General features: G+C 57.4%; 2 protein-coding genes across 2 annotated transcripts; one reads left to right on the forward strand and one right to left on the reverse strand.

The window, feature by feature from the left end:
- Positions 1-219: 219 nt before the first annotated feature.
- On the reverse strand, positions 220-6,300 carry LOC141742018 (C-signal-like). The gene is made up of 6 exons (XM_074583383.1): positions 6,104-6,300; positions 3,126-3,177; positions 2,091-2,281; positions 1,586-1,744; positions 1,232-1,342; positions 220-516 (listed from the first exon to the last, which is right to left on the reverse strand). The coding sequence occupies exons 1-6, from the start codon at positions 6,248-6,250 to the stop codon at positions 403-405; spliced, it is 774 nt and encodes a 257-aa protein (XP_074439484.1). The 5' UTR covers positions 6,251-6,300; the 3' UTR covers positions 220-402.
- A 9,980-nt stretch (positions 6,301-16,280) lies between these two features.
- LOC141743169 (C-signal-like) lies at positions 16,281-18,644 on the forward strand. Its single transcript, XM_074586893.1, has 6 exons — positions 16,281-16,490; positions 16,858-16,909; positions 17,116-17,303; positions 17,668-17,826; positions 18,061-18,180; positions 18,449-18,644. The coding sequence occupies exons 1-6, from the start codon at positions 16,344-16,346 to the stop codon at positions 18,560-18,562; spliced, it is 780 nt and encodes a 259-aa protein (XP_074442994.1). The 5' UTR covers positions 16,281-16,343; the 3' UTR covers positions 18,563-18,644.
- Positions 18,645-21,871: the final 3,227 nt, after the last annotated feature.

The following is a 21,871-nucleotide window of genomic DNA, read 5'->3' on the forward strand; positions in this document are numbered from 1 at the left end:
CCCTCATTGTGAAAAATGTCTTCCTTCTATCTAGTCTGAATCTCTCCTCTTTCAGTTTAAACCCATCACCCCTTGTCCTATCGCAACAGGCCCCGCCAAAGTTAGTCCCCATCTCTCCTGTAGGCCCCCTTTAAGCACTGAACTTATTTTTTTTTGTAGAGGCTGGCTCCAGGCCAGGGTAGAGACAGTCTCAGCGGGGGCACTGCAGCCGGGAGAAGGCACAGGTACTAATTGACTTTATTTATTAGCAACGCGAAGGCAGGGATCACAGGCTGCCCTGCACGCCCGCTGGAGTCCCAGGTAGGACTCTTGCAGACCACAGAGGGCTTGAGCATCCCAGCGCTCCAGGGCACCCGGAGAGTCCCCTAGCACCACGGGGTCCCTCGCAGGGACAGAGAGCCATCACCAAGGAATAGCTTTACCTTCCCAGTTGAGCAGGGTCCCACTGTGTTTCTCGGAGAGGATCGGCAGTACAGATAGCAGCCCCCGCACGCTTGTGTCCACCGTTAGGTCAGCCTGCAATGGGAACAAGTGAGGAGCAGGATCCAGACCCCACCGTCATTCCCAGCCACCCACTGGCACCCGCTCAGCTCCTGCGTGCCAGCGGCAAGGCTCCTTCCACCCAGACCACGTACAGAGCCATGGGAGGCGGGATGGGAGCGTTACATGGGAGGATGGTTGGGTATCTGCGTGCTTGCTGATGCCTTGGATGGAGGTGGCTTGGGTTGGGAAGCCAGGGCTACGGGCTTAAACCACGTAAAAGACCCCTGCTGCAAGCGGGATGCTACGTGCAGCCTTCTCAAAACTCCAGGGTCGCAGGGACCAGCCCCATCCCAAAACAGGGATCCTGCAGAGTGAGTAGAGACCTCATGGACCTGCAGCTCTTCGAGGAGGGGGCTGCAGGGTGGGATGGTGCTGTTCCTCTCCTCCCTGCTCTGTCAGATTCAGGTTCCCTGCACATCTCCGGGCTGCCCAAAGCCTTTTTCCCCCCGAACAGTCCCCTGCCCACCCTGGTGCTGATGCTATTTCCCGGGCAGCACCCACGTGTTCTGCAGCGGCCCAGCACAGGCATGGGCAACTTGCAGCCTGAGAGACAACGCATTCTCGCATGGATCCCTCCTCCTGAGAGCCATCCCGGCCACCTGAGGCACCTCCCGTGCCACTGCCAAGTTCACAGGCTTGGGTTCCACCCATGGGTCTCCCCGCCTCGACCTGCTCAGCCGAAACCCACCTCCTGGCTGCCCATGTCGGTTTTCACCCAGCCAGGATGAAGCGCCACGCAGAGGATCCCGGCTTCCCCGTAGGTCAGAGCCTGGCACTTGGTGAGCATGTTGAGGGCAGCCTGGGGGAGGAAGGAAGCATCAGCCATGGGCAGCAGAATGCTCCACACACTCATGGCGAGGGAGAAAAAGCAATGCCAGGTCTTCAAGAGATAGTGCGTGTCTGCCTTAGGTGGGCAGCAGCTGGGCATGGAGATGCCCGGGGAGCTCCGGCGGTGATCAGCACAGGTAAATCCCTCCATCTCACGGAACAGCTCTGTCTCCCACTGAGCTCAGGAGCACGGGCAGGTCCCCGGTCTCCATACCTTGCTGCAGCGGTAGGAGATGACAGGCTTGAAGAAGGACTCGGGAGTTTTCTCGATGGACCCCATGATGGTGGAGATGTTGATGATGGCTGCCTTGCTGCAACTCAGTCCCTTTTCCGTGCTCTCCCGGGCAGCCTTCTTCAACAGGGGCAGGAACGCCTGGGGAGAAGCAACCTTGTGGGACGCCTGTGCCTCGAGCCAGCCCCACTTATGGCAACTGCAACAGGGAGGAGGATGAGGAGGAACAGCAGGAGGCCAAGACAGCCTGGGTGTTTTGCCGCAGTGGCCCTGCCTGCTCCCAATTAGCCCAGCACAATGTAATGGGGCTACAAAGGGCCTGGGCTGGGAGCGCAGCTCTAGCACTGCCCCCTCCCTCCTGCAGCCCTGGGAAACTTGGCAAAGCCCTCTGAGATCTCCGTCGTGACCACGGACACCCCGGGCTACCCTCAAGCAGAGCTAAATTCTCTCTCCAAGGTGAGCTCCATCCCCAGATCTTCATCCGTACCTGGGCCATCAGCATTGGCCCCACCGCATTGGTCTTGTACATCCTTATCATCTCTTCAGCATCTACCGTCTCCAGCGATGCCGTCGGGGTGTAGATGCCAGCGTTGTTTATCAGCAGGTTCAAGCCTGTGCCATTCAGCTTCCCCTCCACGATCTTCACTGCATCCGTAATAGCTGAGGGATTCGCAACATCTGCAGTGGAAGAGAAGTTTGAGAGCCATGGGGTCCACCCGGGGGACCTGGGGAGAAGAGGGAGGTGAAGATGCTGAGGAACAGCTACGCATCCCGACCTGCGTGGCCTTCCATCTGTGGGCACCAGGTGGTGCTGCGCAACCAGCTCAGAGCACCTCGGCTCCCAGCAAGTCCCAGCTCATCTCAAAACCGCCTCCTTTGCCATCCACAGGGTGCCCCACTATCAGCAGCGGAAGGACGCTGCCCTGGGGCAGCCCACCAGGCAAAGCCACTCTGGGGACAGCCCCGTGTGGCAAAGTGCTGCTCTGACTCCCATGCTGTGTCAGGCACCAGTAGTCGTGGCCCCCTCTCAGTGGACAAAGTCCATCCCTGAGGAAGCTTTGGAGAACCCAGGGCGGTTTTGGAGGGGGACAGTCCCATGGGGGCTGTGCTGGGACCTGCTGGGGATGGCTCTGCAAGGTCCTACAGCTCCTGCCCCGGCTCTGGGATGACCACACAGCATTTCCACAGGAGCTGCCTTCCCGGAGGAGCCCTCCCAGTCATGCCTGGGACTTGGGATGAAGGCAGCTCAGCTGCATAGCACAGCAAGGACACGGCCGGTTGGCTGCAGGAGCTGGACCCTGCCCAGGATGGGTCTCAAGAACCTCCTGGTCCTGTGGCCATGGGGCAAGGGGACTCCTGGGAACAGGGTACTGGGGCTGAGACAGGTCTGGAGAAACTTGAAGGGGTTCTGAAGAACTGGATCCCCCTGTAGAGCCTGAAGGCAGGGAGGGAGGGAAGAAGAAACGGGGCAAGTATGTCCAGCAGCCACAAATTTACCAGCTCGACAGCAGAGCGCACCTACCCAGCTTCACGAGAACCAGGTTTGGGTGTTTGGATGCCAGATCTCTCAGCTCCTACAAAAAAAGAGACATGGAAACAATCAGCACGAGGCAGAGGTGATGCCGAGCGTGACCCTGGGGCACCAGCCATGGTCCACCCTGAGGGAAACATCTTCCAGATGTTCCTCAGCATTTTTGAATGGCTGGACTGGGGACCCGCCTAAGGCACTCGGTCTTCTTCCACAAAGCTCCACAAAGCGACGTGAACGTGTTCAGAGTGCGATATGGCCGCAACTGCAAGATACTACAGCCACTCTCCCAAAGGCTGCTGGGCCTCCATACACAACCCAGCCAGAGCCACAGCGAGGGATGACAGCAAACTATTAAGGACCAGCTCACCCAGAAATGATGCCAGCTGGCTGGAAACATGGCCAGAAGTGTCTCCCAGAAGCTGCTGGAAGGGTAACGGAGTGATGGCCGTGAGTGCCAACATCAGACTTGACGTTTGGGGAAAAGACATCTGGATCCAAACAGCCCAGTCCCAGGATCCACTCTACTCTGGACACTGCGTTGCATCCTCTCAAGTGAAATGAACCACTCTGCACATTTTTATTGATTATTTTCACCAAACACAGAGGATTCAGAAGCTCTTTCCAAACAGGAACCGTTCAGCTTTACTAGCAGCTCTTTGGTCTCAGCCTTCTCCAACTAAAGCAAGTTTTAGACAACAGAAACTAAACCACCGTGTTCAGCGTGTCCAAAATGATTGTTTTCAGATCTAAAAACCTCTGAGAAACAAGCCCACAGAGAATGCTACAGGAGAAATGCAAATCGGTGACTTCTTGTGAGGGGACCCGTCCTACCAACATGGAGCGGGAGAGCTGCTGGCACTGGCTGTGGTCCACCTTCAGTTACCTCTGAGCTTCCCCACCAGGCCCTGTGTTCCCACATTACCCCTGGGCACAGGAAAAGATGGAAAATCCATCTAAATGGTTTGCGATGGCCAACAGGTGTTTCTCCTCCCCTGTTTTGCCCTGCTGCTGGCCTCTGCAACCTTGCACCATCCCAACATGAGTCCATCCCAACACCTGACCCGGGCACAAAGGGGCAGGAGGAGGAATGTGGCACCAGCCTGATGGAGGGTCACTCTGCCCTTGGTCTCCTGTGTTCATGAACTTCAGCAGCAACACCCTGAAGACACTGCCCTCACCCTACCACAGCTGGAAAAGGCTTCGAGAAGCATCCCACAGTTGACAGTGATGAGCATGGACCACCCTGGGGGGAAAATGTCTCCAGTCCAGCCTTGTAAAAGAGGATCAGAGATCCTCTGACCTCACCATTGCCCCAGTCCAGCAAGCTGGGGCAGGGGGAAGAACACAGCAAAAATAAGAGACCCGAGCTAGTCTTAACCCATCCAGCTTGGGCACCGGCAGCAGGAGGGGCTGGGCACCCCTGGGCTGGTGTCCCAGTGGATTCTCACTGCACCGGGATCGCTCCCGAGCCAGAATAACGCTGGCAGAGAGCACACGAAAAGCATCTCAAGGACTTTCTAAGGCACGGTCCCTGCACACGGCCAAGCTGCGAGAAGATGCAGGAAACAAACCTGCCAGAGACAGGATGTATCAGAGGACAAGCATCTCCCCGCTGGTATTTCAGTGCAGAGGAAAACCAAAACTGGACCTACGGAAAGGTGGAAGCACGGGCGACGTTTCGTTCCTGTGATCATCTCCTGCTAAAGCAACACGTGTGAATCTCTCCCATTTTCCTGAAGTGGAAAGCAGCGGAAGGAGGATCCCACAGCTCCACGGGCCACCAGTTAATGAACCCCCCAGATTTTGCAGAGACTGGGAACACGTCGCAGAGCTGCATCGCTGCAATTCCCACCAGCTCAGCCAGATGCAACCACTGAGTCAAACCCTGCTCAGACCCAATGGTGTGTGAGCTGGTGCCCTGCTGGTGGCGCACAGGCGAAGGCCTGGCACTGGAGGGCCAGCTGGGGGGCAGTCAATGCAGCCTCAAAGAGCCCAGCAGCACAGATTTAAGGGTGGCAGCGCTTATTCTTCAAATCATAGAATGGCTAGAGTTAGAAGGGACCTTAAAGCCCACCCAGTGCCACCCCCTGCCCTGGGCAGGGACACCTCCCACCACACCACATTGCTCCAAGCCCCATCCAGCCTGGCCTTGAACCCCTCCAGGGATGGGGCAGCCACAGCTTCTCTGGGCAACCTGGGCCAGGGGCTCACCACCCTCACAGCAAACAATTCCTGCCTCAGATCTCACCTAAATCTCTCTTTCATTTTAAAACTGTTCCCCCTCATCCCATGGCTCCCCTCCCTGATCCAGAGTCCCTCCCCATCTCTCCTGGGGCCCCTTTAGGGCCTGGCAGGGGCTGGAAGGTCTCCCCGGAGCCTTCTCTTCTCCAGGCTGAACCCCCCCAGCTCTCTCAGCCTGTCCTCACAGCAGAGGGGCTCCAGCCCTCCCAGCATCTCCGGGGCCTCCTCTGGCCCCGCTCCAACAGCTCCGTGTCCTTCTGCTGTTGGTGCCCCAGCGCTGGAGGCAGCACTGCAGGGGGGTCTCACAGAGCGGAGCAGAGGGGCAGAATCCCCCCCACCTTGCCCTGCTGCCCACGCTGTTGGGGGGGTTTCTGGGCTGCCAGTGCACGTTCTGTTAATGTTGAGCTTCTCATCCACCGACACCCCCAAGTCCTTCTCGCCAGGGCTGCTCTCCAGCCATTCTCCGCCCAGCCTGGATTTGTGCCGGGGGTTGTCCCGACCCCCTGCAGGACCTTGCCCTTGCCCCGGGCACTTCACCCACCGCAGAGCCACCCTTCAGGGCACTTCCACGCCAGGCAGGGCACGGGACACACACGACATTCCCCGCGACCACAACACTTTTGTCCCGCCGACAAAGCAAACCCGGCGCGTTATTTATGGCACCTGCCCGCACCCCGGGGTGCTGCCGAGCCCCCCCCTCCCCTCCCCGCCCCCGGCCCCGCACTGACCTGGGCCCGCGGCCCCTCGGGGTCCCGGCAGGTGGCGAAGATCCAGGCTGGCGGTCGCGGCGTCCCCAGCAGCTGTTTGACCAGCTCCAGCCCGATGCCGCGGTTGGAACCGGTCAGCAACACCGTCCGCGCCCGAACCGCCGCCATCGCCGCCCGCCCCCGGCGCCGCGGGGCGGGACCGACCCGGCACCGCCCCCCTCCCGGCTCCGGGCTGCCCGGGAGGGGGCTGTCCTAGACACCGGCAGGGGGGTGTGTGTGTGGGGGGGGTGTGTATGTATTTTTTGCTTCCCATTTGATATTCGTTGCAAACACACCGGCCGCGTCCCCGCCTGCCCCCGCGGGGGGGAGTGTCGGCTCCCGGAGCGATGCTCGGGGAGGGGCGGGGGGGGGAGGCGGGGGGGGACCCCCACCCCTTCCCCAAGGCTGGGGCGCAGGGGGGAAGGCTTACAGCATTCCTGGGGTGGTGTTTTCAGCAGCTTTGGCACAGCAATGCGATTTTCCCCCTAGATAGAGGAGGGGGCGGGGGAAAACCCTAAATCCCAACAATTTATGAGGGAGGTACCAAATCCTTCCCGGTTGTTTCTATTGTCTGCCCAGAAACGCGCCTGATTTTGCGCTCTCTGTGATGGTCAGATGGGAGAAATCGGGATAAGTAGGCTGCAGTGTGGGGATGGACGTGGACCTGTTGGAGCGGGGCCAGAGGAGGCCCCGGAGATGCTGGGAGGGCTGGAGCCCCTCTGCTGGGAGGACAGGCTGAGAGAGCTGGGGGGGTTCAGCCTGGAGAAGAGAAGGCTCCGGGGAGACCTTCCAGCCCCTGCCAGGCCCTAAGGGGGCTCCAGGAAAGCTGGGGAGGGACTCTGGAGCAGGGAGGGGAGCCATGGGACGAGGGGGAAGGGATTCAAACTGGAAGAGGGGAGAATTTAGATGAGATATTAGGAAAAAGATTTCACTGTGAGGGTGGTGAGCCCCTGGCCCAGGTTGCCCAGAGAAGCTGTGGCTGCCCCATCCCTGGAGGGGTTCAAGGCCAGGCTGGACGGGGCTTGGAGCAACGTGGTGTGGTGGGAGGTGTCCCCGCCCAGGGCAGGGGGGTTGGAACTAGATGACCTTTAATGTCCCTTCCAAATGACACCGTTCTTCAATTCTATGGCGGTGTTTGTGGGGACTTTTCTTCTTGCCTTTGTTGATGAGTGTGAGGTTCCTGGTGCAACAGCTGGATCAAAGGTGTTGAAAGGAGTAAAGCAAGGAAAAGGTTTAGTGGCCTCTGGGCATGGGAAAATGGAGCGTAAGGGGAAAGGGAAAAGAGAAAAGAGACCATCAGCATCAGCTGGAGGACATGTACCAGCTCTGGTACACGTTGGGTATGTTGTTAGGACTGCCAGGAAAGATACATGGAGAAAGCACGGAGACAGAGGCTTTCCTGCAAAGTCTCTGTCTACCGGCATCTCTTTAACGCTAAGAGGTAGTGCAACAAGCTCTGGCTAAGTCCAGTCGTAACATCGGTTTCACTGGAACTGACTTCTTGTTGCAAGGAAGGAGAGACAAAAGCAAAGGTGATGGTGTTGATGTCTTAACTTTCAGCTCTTATATGGAAAACCAAATGCACAAATGACATTAAAATCCCATTATGGTGAGCGCGCGACCAGGAGCAAAACAGTGAAGTAATGACTGAGCAGTTCTGATTTCTGTAAGCACCATTATTTCTGTTACTTATTTTCGCCCTTGTCTCACAAACACTAGACAACACATCTCTGATACCACTAAATAAGTCAGAAAATAAATAACGATATCAATATGGTGATAGCATCAGGTGATTTGTGCTAACTTTATCCTGCTCCGCTGCAGCTCAACTCCATGGATGAACCTCCGCTCCCCCGTTTGCCTTGGGATATAAAAAAGCTTGGAGAACCTTTTAGTTTTGAACAACGCTACAGAAATTGGAATTTGCTAGAAATAAAGCTTCGATTATGCCAATAAATACTAAGCAGCAGGAAACATCCTTACAGCGTATATTTGGATTAAAGGTCCCATTCTTCTTTTTCTGCCTTGTTCAGTGCTCAGGCCATTAATTAGGTGACTTGTCAGCAGAAGTGCCGCTCCATCTGTTGCAAAGATTGTCGGATAAGGTACGAAATAAGGACACAAACAGCCACAGTGGACCACACTGAGGAGCGGGTGTTTGGGCCACCTGTTTCCTGCAGGTCCCGCATCCTGGAGGCAAATTATATTAACGAGCTCTTCCCAGGTGCTTGTTCCAAAAAGCCTTGGAGACAGGGATCCCCCTGTGACCTGCCGCGTAGAAACAGTGAATGCGCGGCCCCGGCTGAAGTCAGCAGGAGCCTCTTCGGAATATAAATGTGAACTGTGAAAAAAGGGCAGGCTCCAAGCGTCTGTAACCGAATGCTTCCCAATGCGGACATTGCTTGACCCACTTTTGTGCTTCAGTTCCCCGCCTACAAAATAGGGGATTATAAATTTTTTTCGAACCTTGTTAGTTAAAACGTTGCGAGGCTTCCAGAAGGTACTAAAGAGAACTACAACCAGCAGCGTTGCGTATAAATAAACCCCAGTGTTTTATTTTCTCTTGAACAAACAGGCCTTGGTAAATTCCTGCTGCCTGGTAAAGCCTGATTCTGGTATTACCAAATTTTGGAGCGCTTGAGCATATAAATACAAGCGTGTTTCACATGTGCGGCCCTCAGCCCCCTCTTAACCTTGGTGGGCACTCTCATCCTACTGTGATGGACGCGTTTGGCCCCCCTCAGCAGGAGTTCAAGGCTCTGCACTTGCAGTTGCTTCTCCCATTGTCCTCGATACCACTTGTCTCTGGGCGTTAGACCACATGGCGGTTGAGTCCAGGAGACTTCTCGAGCCGCGTGGGGGGAACTCCTGCAGGGACCATGGCTGTGTGGCCTCTGCAAGCCGAGGGCAGAGTAGGCAGGACCCACAACACCTTTGCCTTTGTCTCTCCTTCCTTGCAACAAGAAGTCAGTTCCTGTGAAACCGATGTTGTGACCGGACCTAGCCGGAGCTTGCTGCACTACCTCTCAGTGTTAAAGAGATGCCGGTAGACAGAGATTTTGCAGGAAAGCCTCTGTCTCCGTGCTTTCTCCATGTACCTTTCCTGACAGTCCTAAAATGGGACCAGTACCGTCCAACCTTACAAGAATTCCACGGTCAGTGGGCCAGTGTCTGTCTTTGGGCAACTGAATCAAGCTCTCATGGGCTCTGAAATTCAGTCCAGATGGGTTGCGCTCTGTCTATATTTGGACTATGAAAAGTATATTTGTCAGCATTTTTTAAACTGTCTGGTTGGAAGGGGAAGTAAAAACCTTGGTTGTCTGTCCTCCTCCTCTCATCCCACAGCCTGGTCAGCAGCAGGGCTTGAGCAGGCTTCCACCACCAGCTCAGCGGTGATGGGGATGGCTGTTCTGGGCAGGAGGTGGCTCTGCCCCTCCACCCTGCCTGAGTCCAGCAGCACTGAAGGAAAACCAGCTCCTCTGCACTCTCTGCCTCAAGTAGAGAGTCCCCCCCGATCCTGCTCTTCCCACTTCTCCATGGGTCTGGTGCACGAATGTGGCGAGTGAAGGTGTTTTCTGCGCTTTGTGCCTCTCTTGGCGTTGTGTTGGACTTCCGTCAGCACTAATCATCCAGCCCAGCTTCCGTCCAAGCCTCTGTGCCTCCTATTTCCAATGAGCTGGTTTGAGGTCTTCAGGAACTGCTTTGCTTAGAGGAAACACCCATCTCAGGGGCTTTGGTGGAATTCTCTGGAGTCTGGACCAGAGAACCCACCATAAGCGTGGAAGAGGAGCAATGCATTTACTCCCTGCTTGAGGTAGCCACAAGTGGAATCTACGGTTTCATGCAATCATAGAATATGTTGGGTTGGAAGGGACCTCTAAAGGCCATCTAGTCCAACCCCCCTGCAGTGAGCAAGGACATCTTCAACTAGATCAGGTTGCTCAGAGCCTCATCCAGCCTGGCCTTGAATGTCTCCAGGGATGGGGCCTCCACCACTTCTCTGGTCAACATGGGCCAGTGTCTCACCACCCTCAGTGTAAAGAACTTCTTCCTAACGGCTAATCTAAACCCACCCTGCTCTAGTTTAAACCATTGCCCCTCGTCCTATGGCTCCATGCCCTGGCAAACAGCCCCTCCCCAGCTTTCTTGTAGGCCCCCTTCAGGGACTGGAAGGGGCTGGAAGGTTCCTTGGAGCCCCCAGGTCTCTCAGCCTGTCCTCACAGCAGAGGGGCTCCAGCCCTCGGATCATCTTCATGGCCTCCTCTGGACCCACTCCAATAGGTCCATGTCCTTCTTGCGCTGAGGGCTCCAGAGCTGCACGCAGCACTCCAGGTGTTTCCCACAGATTCATCCGGATCTGAAGAGACCCAGCGGTTCCTGTAGCCGTCCTCTCCACTGGGCAAAGGCTGCTTGGAAACTTGCCTCAGACTTGGTTTCTTCTCATATTAAGACACCGTTAGTTTTGCCAGGGTCATGAGTGCTTTGCGTCTGCTTCACCTGCAGCTGGTGGTTTGGGTGCCTGGGCTCGAGGCCAGCTCTGAGATAACGCAGCTGTAGCCTGGAACAGTCTGCCGGGAAAACACCAAAGCTATGAAAAAGGACCACGAGAAGCCTTACTTGAGACCTCCTCACCTCGCTCGGGAGGTTAGGCTCTCACCCTCACTGCCTACATGATCCCTTCACGGCAGGGTGTCACTAATCTTCTCCAGCCAAAAAGAAAATGAGTCACAACGGGGGAACAAGCACTGCCCAGTTTCACATACAAGCAGTTGCAGGGCTGGGTGGGTTTTACCCCGCCCCAGGATTAGCGGCTCATTCATCGCTATCTATTACTTCTTCAGCAAGTGACTAGTATGTGACAGCCCGAAACAACCCTGAGTACACCATGGAGGAACTAGGCTTGATAAATAATAGGGAGTTTATTCTTATTTACACAGTAGATTAAATGTACCAAAGCTAATTGTGCCACACACCCATTCCCCTGGCCGGCAAAGAAAAGTGAGTTTCTCAAAGGCTTCTGGAAGCAGCGCTGCCGTTGCCCTTTGTGCAAACATCTAGGCGAGCCTGAGCACACCTGAGCTTCCAGCAACTGATAGCGAAGGAGGCGTGACTGCGGCTCGGAAAACTGGCTCCGAGTCTTCCTGGTGTGGTGAGATGGAAAGCATCCATGGGTGAAATACGGCTGGCTGAGGAGTTGTGGGAGAGGGGTGTGCAACAAGGACCTCCACGCTCATCTTAAGGTTTAGACCATGCAAGAACGTTTCAGAGCAAAAGAACCACCTGAATCCCTTCTCGGGAGCTGGTCCAAGGTCCCTTCCAGAGGCTCGGGGACAGCAGCAGCGCTTGGGAAGAGGCTGGGCGGTGAGCCAGGCAAAGCTGGTCGCTTTTTCCTCCGCCTCTTGGCACCAGGTTGGACTCTGACTCCTGGAGAAGCAGCGCTTGTTTAAACTCTAATGGTCATCGATGCAGCGTGGGGCCCCAGGGCAAAGTCAACATCATAAAGATACGACTCCAAAACAGTGGAAGGCTATGAAAATGTGGTGACACAGGGAAAACAGGAGATTTAAAAGGTTAATTTTTTGTTTCTGATGCCATCTGGTTCTGAGGGACCGCGGGGGTTTCTAACAGACCGTGGGTGATGGCATCATCCTCCGCCTAGAAGAAGAAAACCATGGAAGGCTGTTTTGGGGAGCAGAGCCCTCATGCAAATAGCGTATACCAGTAAGTATAGCTGTGGTCTGGGGTTATTAAAAAGTAAAAATACAGAAAAGCTACCGAAATGACCTATCAGAGCCCGAAAGCCAGTCTGAGAGGTGCGCTGAGGTGGGGAGAACTGTCAGGGTCCTCAGGGAGAGATCAGTCTGAGACAGGCCGCTGGAAGAGCCAGAGCTTTGTACCATCGGTAAAGCGATAGGAATTTGTAAAGCCAAAGAAGTCTCTCAAGCCAATAAGGAGAATCAGAACAGCAGAAGGAGGTCTGATTGGCCTCAGGAAAGAAAATGGGAAAAAATGAAATGCGTAGAGCTTAAGGAGAGGCTGAGACTTGGGATGAAGGGAAGAGGGAAGGTTTGTGATCAGCTCCCAGATCCAAGCTGCAGATGCACAGGAGGGCAGGAACCAATTGCTGCTGCCGTGTTCCTGCAGAAGAATATCTCGCCTAAAAGCTGGGCGGCGCAGTGCTAGATGGCCATCGGAGCAAAGGCAGTTCGTGGGATGCTGGTGCAGAAAGTACCATGGGACCCCAAAAAGGGGCACTGCCACGAAAGAAAAGCTCCAGGCAGTAGAAAGGAGAAGGGTAGAACCCCAGTCTTGGTTGCCACCAGGTTGTCCAAGCGAATGAAGTGTGCTTAATGTGCTGATACTATACCTGTGTGCAAAGTCTTATGAATAACAGCAGGGGAACTAAACAAAGACGTTAGCAGGGAACATTTTCCACAGGGTCCAGGAGGGGAAATGTTGGCTATTGCCGACTGTGGCGGTGTGCTCTCCCTTTTTCCCCCCTTTCCCTCCCCTCGGCTCCTGCTCAAGCCATGGCCATCAGCGGGAGGTGTGATGAGTTGCACTTGAACTTTGGGGGATGGCTGGCAGCACAGTCAAAACACTGTCTGGAGTGGGGACCTAGATATTTTCTTCCCATGGGAATGTGGCTATAGGGCAATTCTCTTACTCTAGAAACAGTGGCCGGCCAAGAGCCCTTTGAGGTCTCCTGCACGGCAGCGGCTGCACGCCAGGATCTCCCCTTGAGTGGGGACGCTCGCTTAGGGTTCTACTCCTCGGTGTTGAGAGATTCCTTGCCGCAACAGATTCTTGGTAAGCGAGTAAACTTTGAAATCTTAGCTAAGTGATATGGTGTAAGGGAGAACTTTGTAGAGTGGAGTTGATGGTTGGACTCAATGATCCCAAGGGTCTTTTCCAACCTAAACGATTCTATGATTCTATGATCTAAGGATTGATTGCACGTATATAATCCTTTAGACAGAAACCATTGACCAAGTCTGGGACTAGGATTGGATCCTGCCGCACCATGGCTCCTCTCTGAGAAGGAGTTTAGAAAGCCAGGGGGTCCTTTCTGAGCCTCATGACTCAACGGGAGGGTCTCCCTGACAGCTTCCTCTGTGCAGTAAATAATCAAGTGTACCCTGGCGTTGAATCTCATAAAATCACTGTCGCATCCACTACTAACTTCGTTAAATCACTGTTTATGTTAATAAATACTTCACTACTTCTCTCTTACGAGTGAACTTAATCACTCCGCCCGCAACACCTGCCCACAAAGATTATTTTTCATTTGCCACGCCAGGAAGCTCGGTCTGTTTGTGTGCATTTCTGTCACCTGCTCTGGGATTTACACCGAGTGAACAAAATGGTAAGTTTTACTCCGAGGACATGAAAGCAAACAAACATCTGCTGGCAAAGCTTGCTACGGAGGAAGAGCAAAGGCTGAGGCGGTCTCCAACCTGCGTGTTCCAGGGTCCGGGGGGAATTACAAAACCCCTCCGAGCTGGAGAGAGACGTGCGTGCCAGGTCCAGCTGGCAGAGCGGGCATATCAAAGGGTTTTAGTATCTCACGCTGAGATGCTGGGATGGGATGTGTAAAATTCAGTGTTCTCTCCAACAGGTACATGGTGATGATGATTCCAGCACCACGACAGCGGCAACTGCGATTTTCTGTGCTAAGGGTCTTGACACAAGCAAGCTTTGAGGCAGTTGACATTCCAGTCTCTCACAGACCCTAGCGAAAACAAAGCGGAGTTTTCCCCTGTGATTTGTGGCATGTCTCTAACTTGCAAAAAATCTCCTTAAAACACTGCTATTTGGTAAATATGTCTTTATATACATCCAATGAGTTTTTAACATATCTGGGAAAGAACTGGTGGCTATCGATGAGAATATTTCCCAAAGGCTTGATGTCCAGATCTACATGAGGTCCGTGTTGGTTTGATGAAACCCACTCTCTCGCCTGTCCTGTGCTGGGTTAACGCAGCCGGTGGCTGCCCGAGCCATGGTCTAGGGCAGAGCCTGGGGAAAGCAGGTAAGGATGGAAGGCTTGCTCCCTCCTGCAGCTGGACTACACCATGGCAGACCCAGCAGAGGCATGGTGGATGCTGCCACTGTAACGGGGCTTTGTCCTTCCTTTGTGTGGGGCTGGTGGCAGCATCCTCCCACTCTGTGCCAGAGCACAGGTCAGGTCCACGATTGAGCCCTTGAGTCAGTTGCCCAAGTATGAGATGGGGAGGTGAGGCAGGGCAGGACTGCCTGTTTTGGTGGCACCATGGTGACCATGCGACTGGCCTGAGGTGCAGAGGGCTCCCTGGGACCAAACCTTGGCACAGCCATACTTTTAAGTAGTTTTGTCCGGGGGGAAGGTGAACACAGCGGTGATATGCGGCCAGCAGATCCAGAGAGGTGATTCTTGCTCTCTACTCTGCTCTTGTGAGACCCCACCTGCAATACTGTGTCCAGCTCTAGATCCCTCAGCACAAGAAGGACATGGACATGTTGGAGCAGGGCCAGAGGAGGCCCCGGAGATGCTGGGAGGGCTGGAGCCCCTCTGCTGTGAGGACAGGCTGAGAGAGCTGGGGGGGTTCAGCCTGGAGAAGGCTCCAGGGAGACCTTCCAGCCCCTTCCAGTCCCTGAAGGGGACCTACAGGAAAGCTGGGGAGGGGCTGTTTGCCAGGGCATGTAGCGATAGGATGAGGGACAATGGTTTAAACTAGAGCAGGGTGGGTTTAGATGAGACATTAGGAAGAAGTTCTTTACACTGAGGGTGGTGAGACACTGGCCCATGTTGGCCAGAGAAGTGGTGGAGGCCCCATCCCTGGAGACATTCAAGGCCAGGCTGGATGAGGCTCTGAGCAACCTGATCTAGTTGAAGATGTCCTTGCTCACTGCAGGGGGGTTGGACTAGATGGCCTTTAGAGGTCCCTTCCAACCCAACATATTCTATGATTGTATGATTCTGTGAGGATGAGGGTGCTGCAGTCTCAGAGCAGGACTGAGTCAGAAGCAACTGTGGGACTGAGGATGGCAGAGCTGGACCACCAAATGGGCATCCTTACCCCCCGCCACATTCCCCCTGCCTGCGTTTGGGGAAGGTGCCACTGGCAGGAGAGTCCCAGGGCTGCACGGGGGACTGCCTGCCTTGCGGTGTCTACCAGATGAGCCCCAGAAAGCAGAGAGCATTGGGGAGGAGGAAAGCAGCCGCTGCTGGAGGGCAAGGGCTCACTTGGCTTTGCAGCTGGGAGGAAGCGGCTCTGGTTAATGCTACTGCCAAGACATCCCGGGGGAGGAGATGACACATCAGCAGAGTCAGTGTCTCCATTGTTGCCCAGCAGGCCATGCAATGGCTCTGGGACTTGCCTCTTGAAAGCAACGGGTTGGCAAGAGGTTTCTGGGGATATGGTTTCACCCGTACTGCTGTGGGAACACATGACGTGCACGCACACCAGTCCCAGGCCTGCAAATCTCTAACGCCTCACTTGAGGTACCGGGCAGCACCGGGCTTCACAGCTGATAGCCCAGAACTGTCTGTGCCCCACGCCAATGAGCGATGTGGAGAATGGGGCTATGACCAAGGCATTTCTCTTTGCTGGAGAAGGTGCCGGGCACCTGAGTCCTCCATGGCTCTGGGCAGAGGGACCACTCAACTTAGCACTGCATCTGTAATGTGTCAGCCACACAGGTCCACTGCCTTCTGCCAGTAGACCATGCTGGGTTTGCTCCAGTCCACGAGTCTTTCATGGGACAATCAGAGAGTGGGAACCGGCTTGAAAGAGGCAAGAGCAAGGCAGAGAATGTCTGTGCACAACCATGTGTGGCACGACGTGGTATGATGTGGAAAGTCTGTCTAGCCCACAGGATGCTTGTGAAGCTGTCAAGCCCACCCAAGCCGTGGGACATCCCACATCCCTCCCACATGCTGCTCCCTCCCTCCTCACCCACAACAGATTCTCCTGGCCAGGCTGCCCAGAGATTACGGGGCCAGGTTTCCCAAGGTCAGCTGAGTTTGCCTGAAAACCCAAGTGACTTTTGCCCTTTGGTAACGCAGGCTGGCTCCCAGCCAGGAACTCTGTCCTAGAGTTCGAAGAGCTGGAGAGGTTGTAGCTGGAGCCAAGGGTTTGTTCAAGCCCCGAGTGGGTGGGGTGGCCGTGGAACATGCTATAAAGAAGCATTAGGGAGCTGAGCAAACAACGCAAGACGGAGCAGCGGGAGGAGAAGTGACATGGCAGGGCTTCGCGTCTGCTCCGTTCTGGTGACAGGGGCCAACCGTGGAATCGGCCTGGGGCTTGTCCAGCATTTGCTGGAGCTGCCAGAGCCACCCCAGTGGGTGTTTGCGGGTTGTCGGGACCCCAAGGGCCAGCGAGCGCAGGTGAGGCTGGGCTGGGCCACGGCGGGTTGTCCTGGGGCCAGGAGCGCTGGGTGCCGGGGCAGCAGGTTGGAGCAGGGAGGGGCTTTGCCAAGGGCTGGAGCTGCAGCCGGGCACCCGCGGCACAGGGAGCCGGGTCGGGACGGCCGTGGCAGCAGCTGTGCCTGGCATGTGCGGAGGGGATGGTGGCACATGGCGTGCGTGGGAGGCTCGGAGCCCCGTGTGAGGGGAGCGGGGCAGCCGCAGCAGGGTGCTGGGCGCGAGGCCGGGCAGGGACGGAGCCGGAGCCCCACGGGCTTTGCCTGGGAAAGGCTGAGCCTCTGCGCAGCCCCTCCTGCCCCCCCGTGCCCACGCAGTCCCTCTCTTGCAGGAGTTACAGAATTTGGCCTCCAAGCACCCCAACCTGGTCATCGTCCCGCTCGGTAGGTGCCCCGAGGTGGGGTCCCTCGCCCCAGTTCCCCTGGCGTGTGGCTCGGGCGCTGCGCACACCCTGAGAGCCCCATGCCTGGAGGGAACCGTGCCCACGGGCCACTGCCTGTGGGGACACTGGGTGCTGCTGGTCCTGGGGGGACACAGGGGACCCCTATCCACGATGGAGATGCTGACATCCCCTGTGTCGGCTCTGCAGAAGTCGCCGACCCCGACAGCATCAAGGCAGCTGCAGCCAGAGTCGGGGAGCAGCTGGGGGGCTCGGGGCTGAACCTCCTCATCAACAATGCTGGGATGCTGATAAACAGTACACTTGAGAATGAGACACTGGAGAACATGACGCAGGTTTACACCACCAACACAATTGGGCCCCTGCTGCTGGGCCAGGTGAGACCCTCACCCCCAGAACCACAGCGCAGCTCTTGTGGGTGTCCTTTCCGCCAGAGCTGGCTTCCCAAACTGGGCTGTCCCAGGGACATGAAGGGACGGTGGCAGAGGGTCCTGCCCCCGCTTTGGGGCCCAATGGGCTCTCACTTGGTGAGAAGCTCATGGAGCCGTGGGCTGGAGCTCAGGAGCTGGAGCCTGGTGGGCTGCGGCAGTGGGAAGAGGAGGGAGGATGCTCCGGTGCTGGTGCCTACGTTACCCACTATGGCAGGAGCTGGTCCTCTCCCCTGTGCCACCTCCATGCACACCCCTGTTTTCTCTCATCCTCTCCCCTCCTCTCTTCTTATCTCCTCTCCTCTCCTCGCAGGCGTTCCTGCCCTTGCTGAAGAAGGCTGCCCAGGGGAGCCCGGGCTCAGGGCTGAGCTGCAGCAAGGCAGCCATCATCAACATCTCTAGCATTGGGGGCTCCATTAAGGAAGCCTATTTTTGGGATCTGGCAAATAATCTCTCATACCGCTGCAGCAAGGTGTGTGATTTGCGGAATACGGGTCCAACCTTCTTTTCTCCGCAAGCAACTGCTCAAGCCCTCCAATGTCTCCCCCCTCAGTCCCAGCAGCTCTCTGCGCTGTAACTGAGCTCCAGGCAGTCACTGGATCCCTCTCATGGCACATTCCCCTGACTGGCCCCAGGTGGGCTCTGGCCGTGTCCCCTCGCAGCCCCCCTGCCCCTCCCACCGCCATCCTGCCCTCTCTCCCCACAGGCTGCTCTCAACATGCTGACCAAGTGCCAGTCCCTGGGCTACCGCGAGCACGGCATCCTCTGCGTTGCTCTCCACCCTGGCTGGGTGCAAACCGACATGGGGAGCTCAGCCGGACGCACAGTAGGAGTTTCCCCGCGGCGGGTCCCTCACAGTCCCTCTGCTGATCTCCCCCGGGAGGGAGCCACTGCCTGCAGCCCCCAACCACGACCTCCCCGCCTGCCCCATCCCTGCCCGGGCAGCTGCCCCTGCCCCGGCTGCCCCCATGCCCTCGGCTCCCTGCTCGGCCCCTCTGCCCGGGGCTGCCACCTTTCCCCTCACCCTGCGGTGGCTCCTGGCCCTGGCCCAGCTGCTCCTCGGGCACGGGCTGCCTCTCCCCCTCTCCCCACAGCCCCCCCTGACAGTGGAGGCCAGCGTGCAAGGGATGCTGAAGGTGCTCTCCTGCCTCTCCGAGAAGGACACCGGCACCTTCCTGGACTGGGAAGGGAAGGTCGTGCCCTGGTGAGATGCCAGCCTGGCCTCCTGGCAGCGGGGCTTGCTGCTGCTGCTCCCGACGGCCCCCGGCATCAATAAAGCCCTGCCCGAGAGCCACCGTCTCTGCTGTGCAGCCACGCTCCTTACCCCGGGCTGTGGCGGTGCCCGCAGCCGCCCGCCCACCCCACGGCTGTCGCTGGGTCCCCGGGAGGGACAGCCCGTGGGTGCGGTGGCAGCGCGACCAGCCTCTGGGGACATCCCCGCCAGGAGGCACCGCAGATGGGGCACAGCCCCTCTCCCAGCAGGAGAGAGATGTCCCGAGCATCCACAGGGCTGGCGACCATCCCGTGGGCTGGCTTTCACCCTGCCCAGCAGCGGGGCACCCCTGGGGCTGTGCTCCGCCTGGGGTGCCCGAGGGGCTGGGGTTCTCAGGGACCGGCTGCCCTCTCCCCTCAGTCGGGGGACGCTGGGTGGCAGCTGGGCAGACGGACACACGGCACTCAGGCAGAATATGGGCAGCGAGTGCCAGGCTCGGCCGGGACTGCCTGTCATGGCAGCCTGTCCCATCCCCTCCCGCTCTCTCCTCAGCCCAGGACGGGGCTGCTGGGGAGCGAGCCCCGAGGTCTGGAGGAGCCCCTGCTCTGGGGTGGTCCCGGCCCCCCAGGCAGGGCGGGGGGCTTGGGCAGGAAAGCAGCGGCCTCTGAGGAGGGGGCGGCACTGGTCCAGCATGGCTGGCACTGCCATAAGGAGGGAGGAGAAGGGGAAGGGGAAGGGCCCAGCCCTGGGATGAGCGGCCACCGGCCGCTGCAGCTGGGGACATGCAGGGATGTGACGCTCGTCTGGGTGACCGCGCTCCCCATCGGGACAGCCTGGGGCCCAGCAGGCCTGGCCCCACACTGACATCTCCCCAAGCTGCTGTCATTTTCTCCTCCACGCCCTCCTGGGCCCGCTGTTGGCAGGGCTGCCATGGCCGGTGGTTCCCTCTCTGCCCCGGCGCGGCTCCAGAGCCTCCAGCCCCATGTGCACAGAGATGCAGGATCCAGAGTGGGTCCTGGGGTTCCCGGAACAAGTGCCCTCCCTTCCCGGAGAGGGAGGAGAGCTGGTGGGGTGACCTGGTCGTGCCAACCCTTCCCTGCACAGCCCAGAACCTCCTCCCTCCCCATGTCGGTCTTCACCCAGCCTGGATGGATGGCCGCGCATAAGACCCCTTCTCTTGGAGCTCCACAGCCATGCACCTCGTCACCGTGTTCTGGGCAGCCTGGAAGAGGCACTGCCGTGCCAGCACCAAGCGGGGCATGGGTGGGCAGGAGGGGGGACATTTCCCAGCCAGAAAATGGCTGTGGAGGTGGGAAAAGGGACTTTTCCCTGGGGTAAAGCATCGGCACCACCCGCCTGAAGGGCTCAGTCCCGGTGCTGCTGTGTCGGTCTCGGTGCTTACGCTTAGGAGGACCAGGCAGGGGGTGGGTGGCCGGGGGCAGGTGGGTGCCCCCATGGGCTCCCCTCCACGGGCACGGTGCACAGCAGAGCGTCCCCAGCACCTCCCCTGGCACTTCACCTTGCTGGCACGGTACGGGTACATGGGGGCCTCCAGCACCCCGAGGCACAGCCCGATGGAGCCCAGTGTGGTGGAGACGCTGATGACCGCAGCCCTGAGCTGCCTCCTGGCCTCCCTGCTCCTCTGGGTGGGCAGAGGACACTCACGGTCCTGGTCTTCCCCCATCAGTCTGTGTCATTCGAGAGAGCCAGAACCCACCCAGCTGAGGCGACACTGCACATGGTGAATTCACAGATAGAATCATAAAATCATCTGGGTTGGAAGGGACCTTTAAGATCATGGAGTCCAACCAGCAACGTAACACTGACGAGTCCACCACTAAACCACGTCTGCCCGGCTTTTAAATACCTCCAGGGATGGCGACTCCACCACTTCCTGGGGCAGCCTGTTCCAAGGCTTGATAACCCTTTTGGTGAAGAAAATTTCCCTAATATCCATCCAAAGCCTCCCCTGGCGCAACTTGAGTCCATTTCCCCTTGTTCTGTCGCCTGTTCCCTGGGAGAAGAGACCGACCCCCCCGGCTGCACCCTCCTTTCAGGGAGTTGCAGAGAGTGAGAAGGTCTCCCCTCAGCCTCCTTTTCTCCAGGCTGAACACCCCCAGCTCCCTCAGCCGCTCCTCACAGGACTTGTGCTCCAGACCCCTCACCAGCTCTGTTGCCCTTCTCTGGACACGCTCCAGCACCTCAGTGTCTTTTCTGAGGTGAGGGGCCCAAAACTGGACACAGCCCTCGAGGTGGGGCCTCACCAGTGCCGAGCACAGGGGGACGGTCACTGCCTACCACTGCCTGGTCCTACCGGCCGCACTATTGCTGATACAGGCCAGGGTGCTGTTGGCCGCCTTGGCCACCTGGGCACACTGCGGGCTCATATTCAGCCAGCTGTCCACCAATACCATGGCATGGCAGCCGGCCGTGTCAACTGACACTTGTCTTACTGATGAGGAGCTTTGGGCCTTGGCCCTTCAGATGAGACTACACAGCCTTCAGAGCCCCCTGAGCCCTGGCACACTCAAGCTTTTGAGACCAACCCTAAACTTTTGTCCTTCCTGAAACAAGCATGAGAAGAGTTGCAAAATGGAGGTGCGATAACATGAGTTAATTTGCAAAGTGAGAGAACAGAGAGGGGAGATCCCAACAGCAGCGATGGCCCCCACATGTCAGAAGCCGTGGGGCAGCCACTGAGCTTAGTGCATCACGAGGCAGCACCCAAAGGGATGGAGGGCGCGAACGGCAGAGACGTGATGTGCTGGCCACAGACGTCCACTGCCTTCTGCCAGTAGACCACATTGGGTTTGCTCCAGTCCACGAGTCTTTCATGGGACAATCAGAGAGTAGGAACTGGCTTGGAAGAGGCAAGAGCAAGGCAGAGAATGTCTGCTCACAGCCATCTGTGGCACGACCTGGCTCATGAGACCCGGGAAGCGGGACGGGACCAGCCTGTTTCCAGTGTTATGTGGGTACGATGTGGAAAGACCATCTTGTGAAGCTGTCAAGCCCACCCAAGCCGTGGGACATCCCACATCCCTCCCACATGCTGCCCCCTCCCTCCTCACCCACAACAGATTCTCCTGGCCAGGCTGCCCAGAGATTACGGGGCCAGGTTTCCCAAGGTCAGCTGAGTTTGCCTGAAAACCCAAGTGACTTTTGCCCTTTGGTAATGCGGGCTGGCTCCCAGCCAGGAACTCTGTCCTAGAGTTTGAAGAGCTGGAGAGGTTGTAGCTGGAGCCAAGGGTTTGTTCAAGCCCCGAGTGGGTGGGGTGGCCGTGGAACATGCTATAAAGAAGCA

Source organism: Larus michahellis, chromosome 4, assembly GCF_964199755.1.
Source record: "Larus michahellis chromosome 4, bLarMic1.1, whole genome shotgun sequence".
NCBI lineage: Eukaryota > Metazoa > Chordata > Aves > Charadriiformes > Laridae > Larus > Larus michahellis.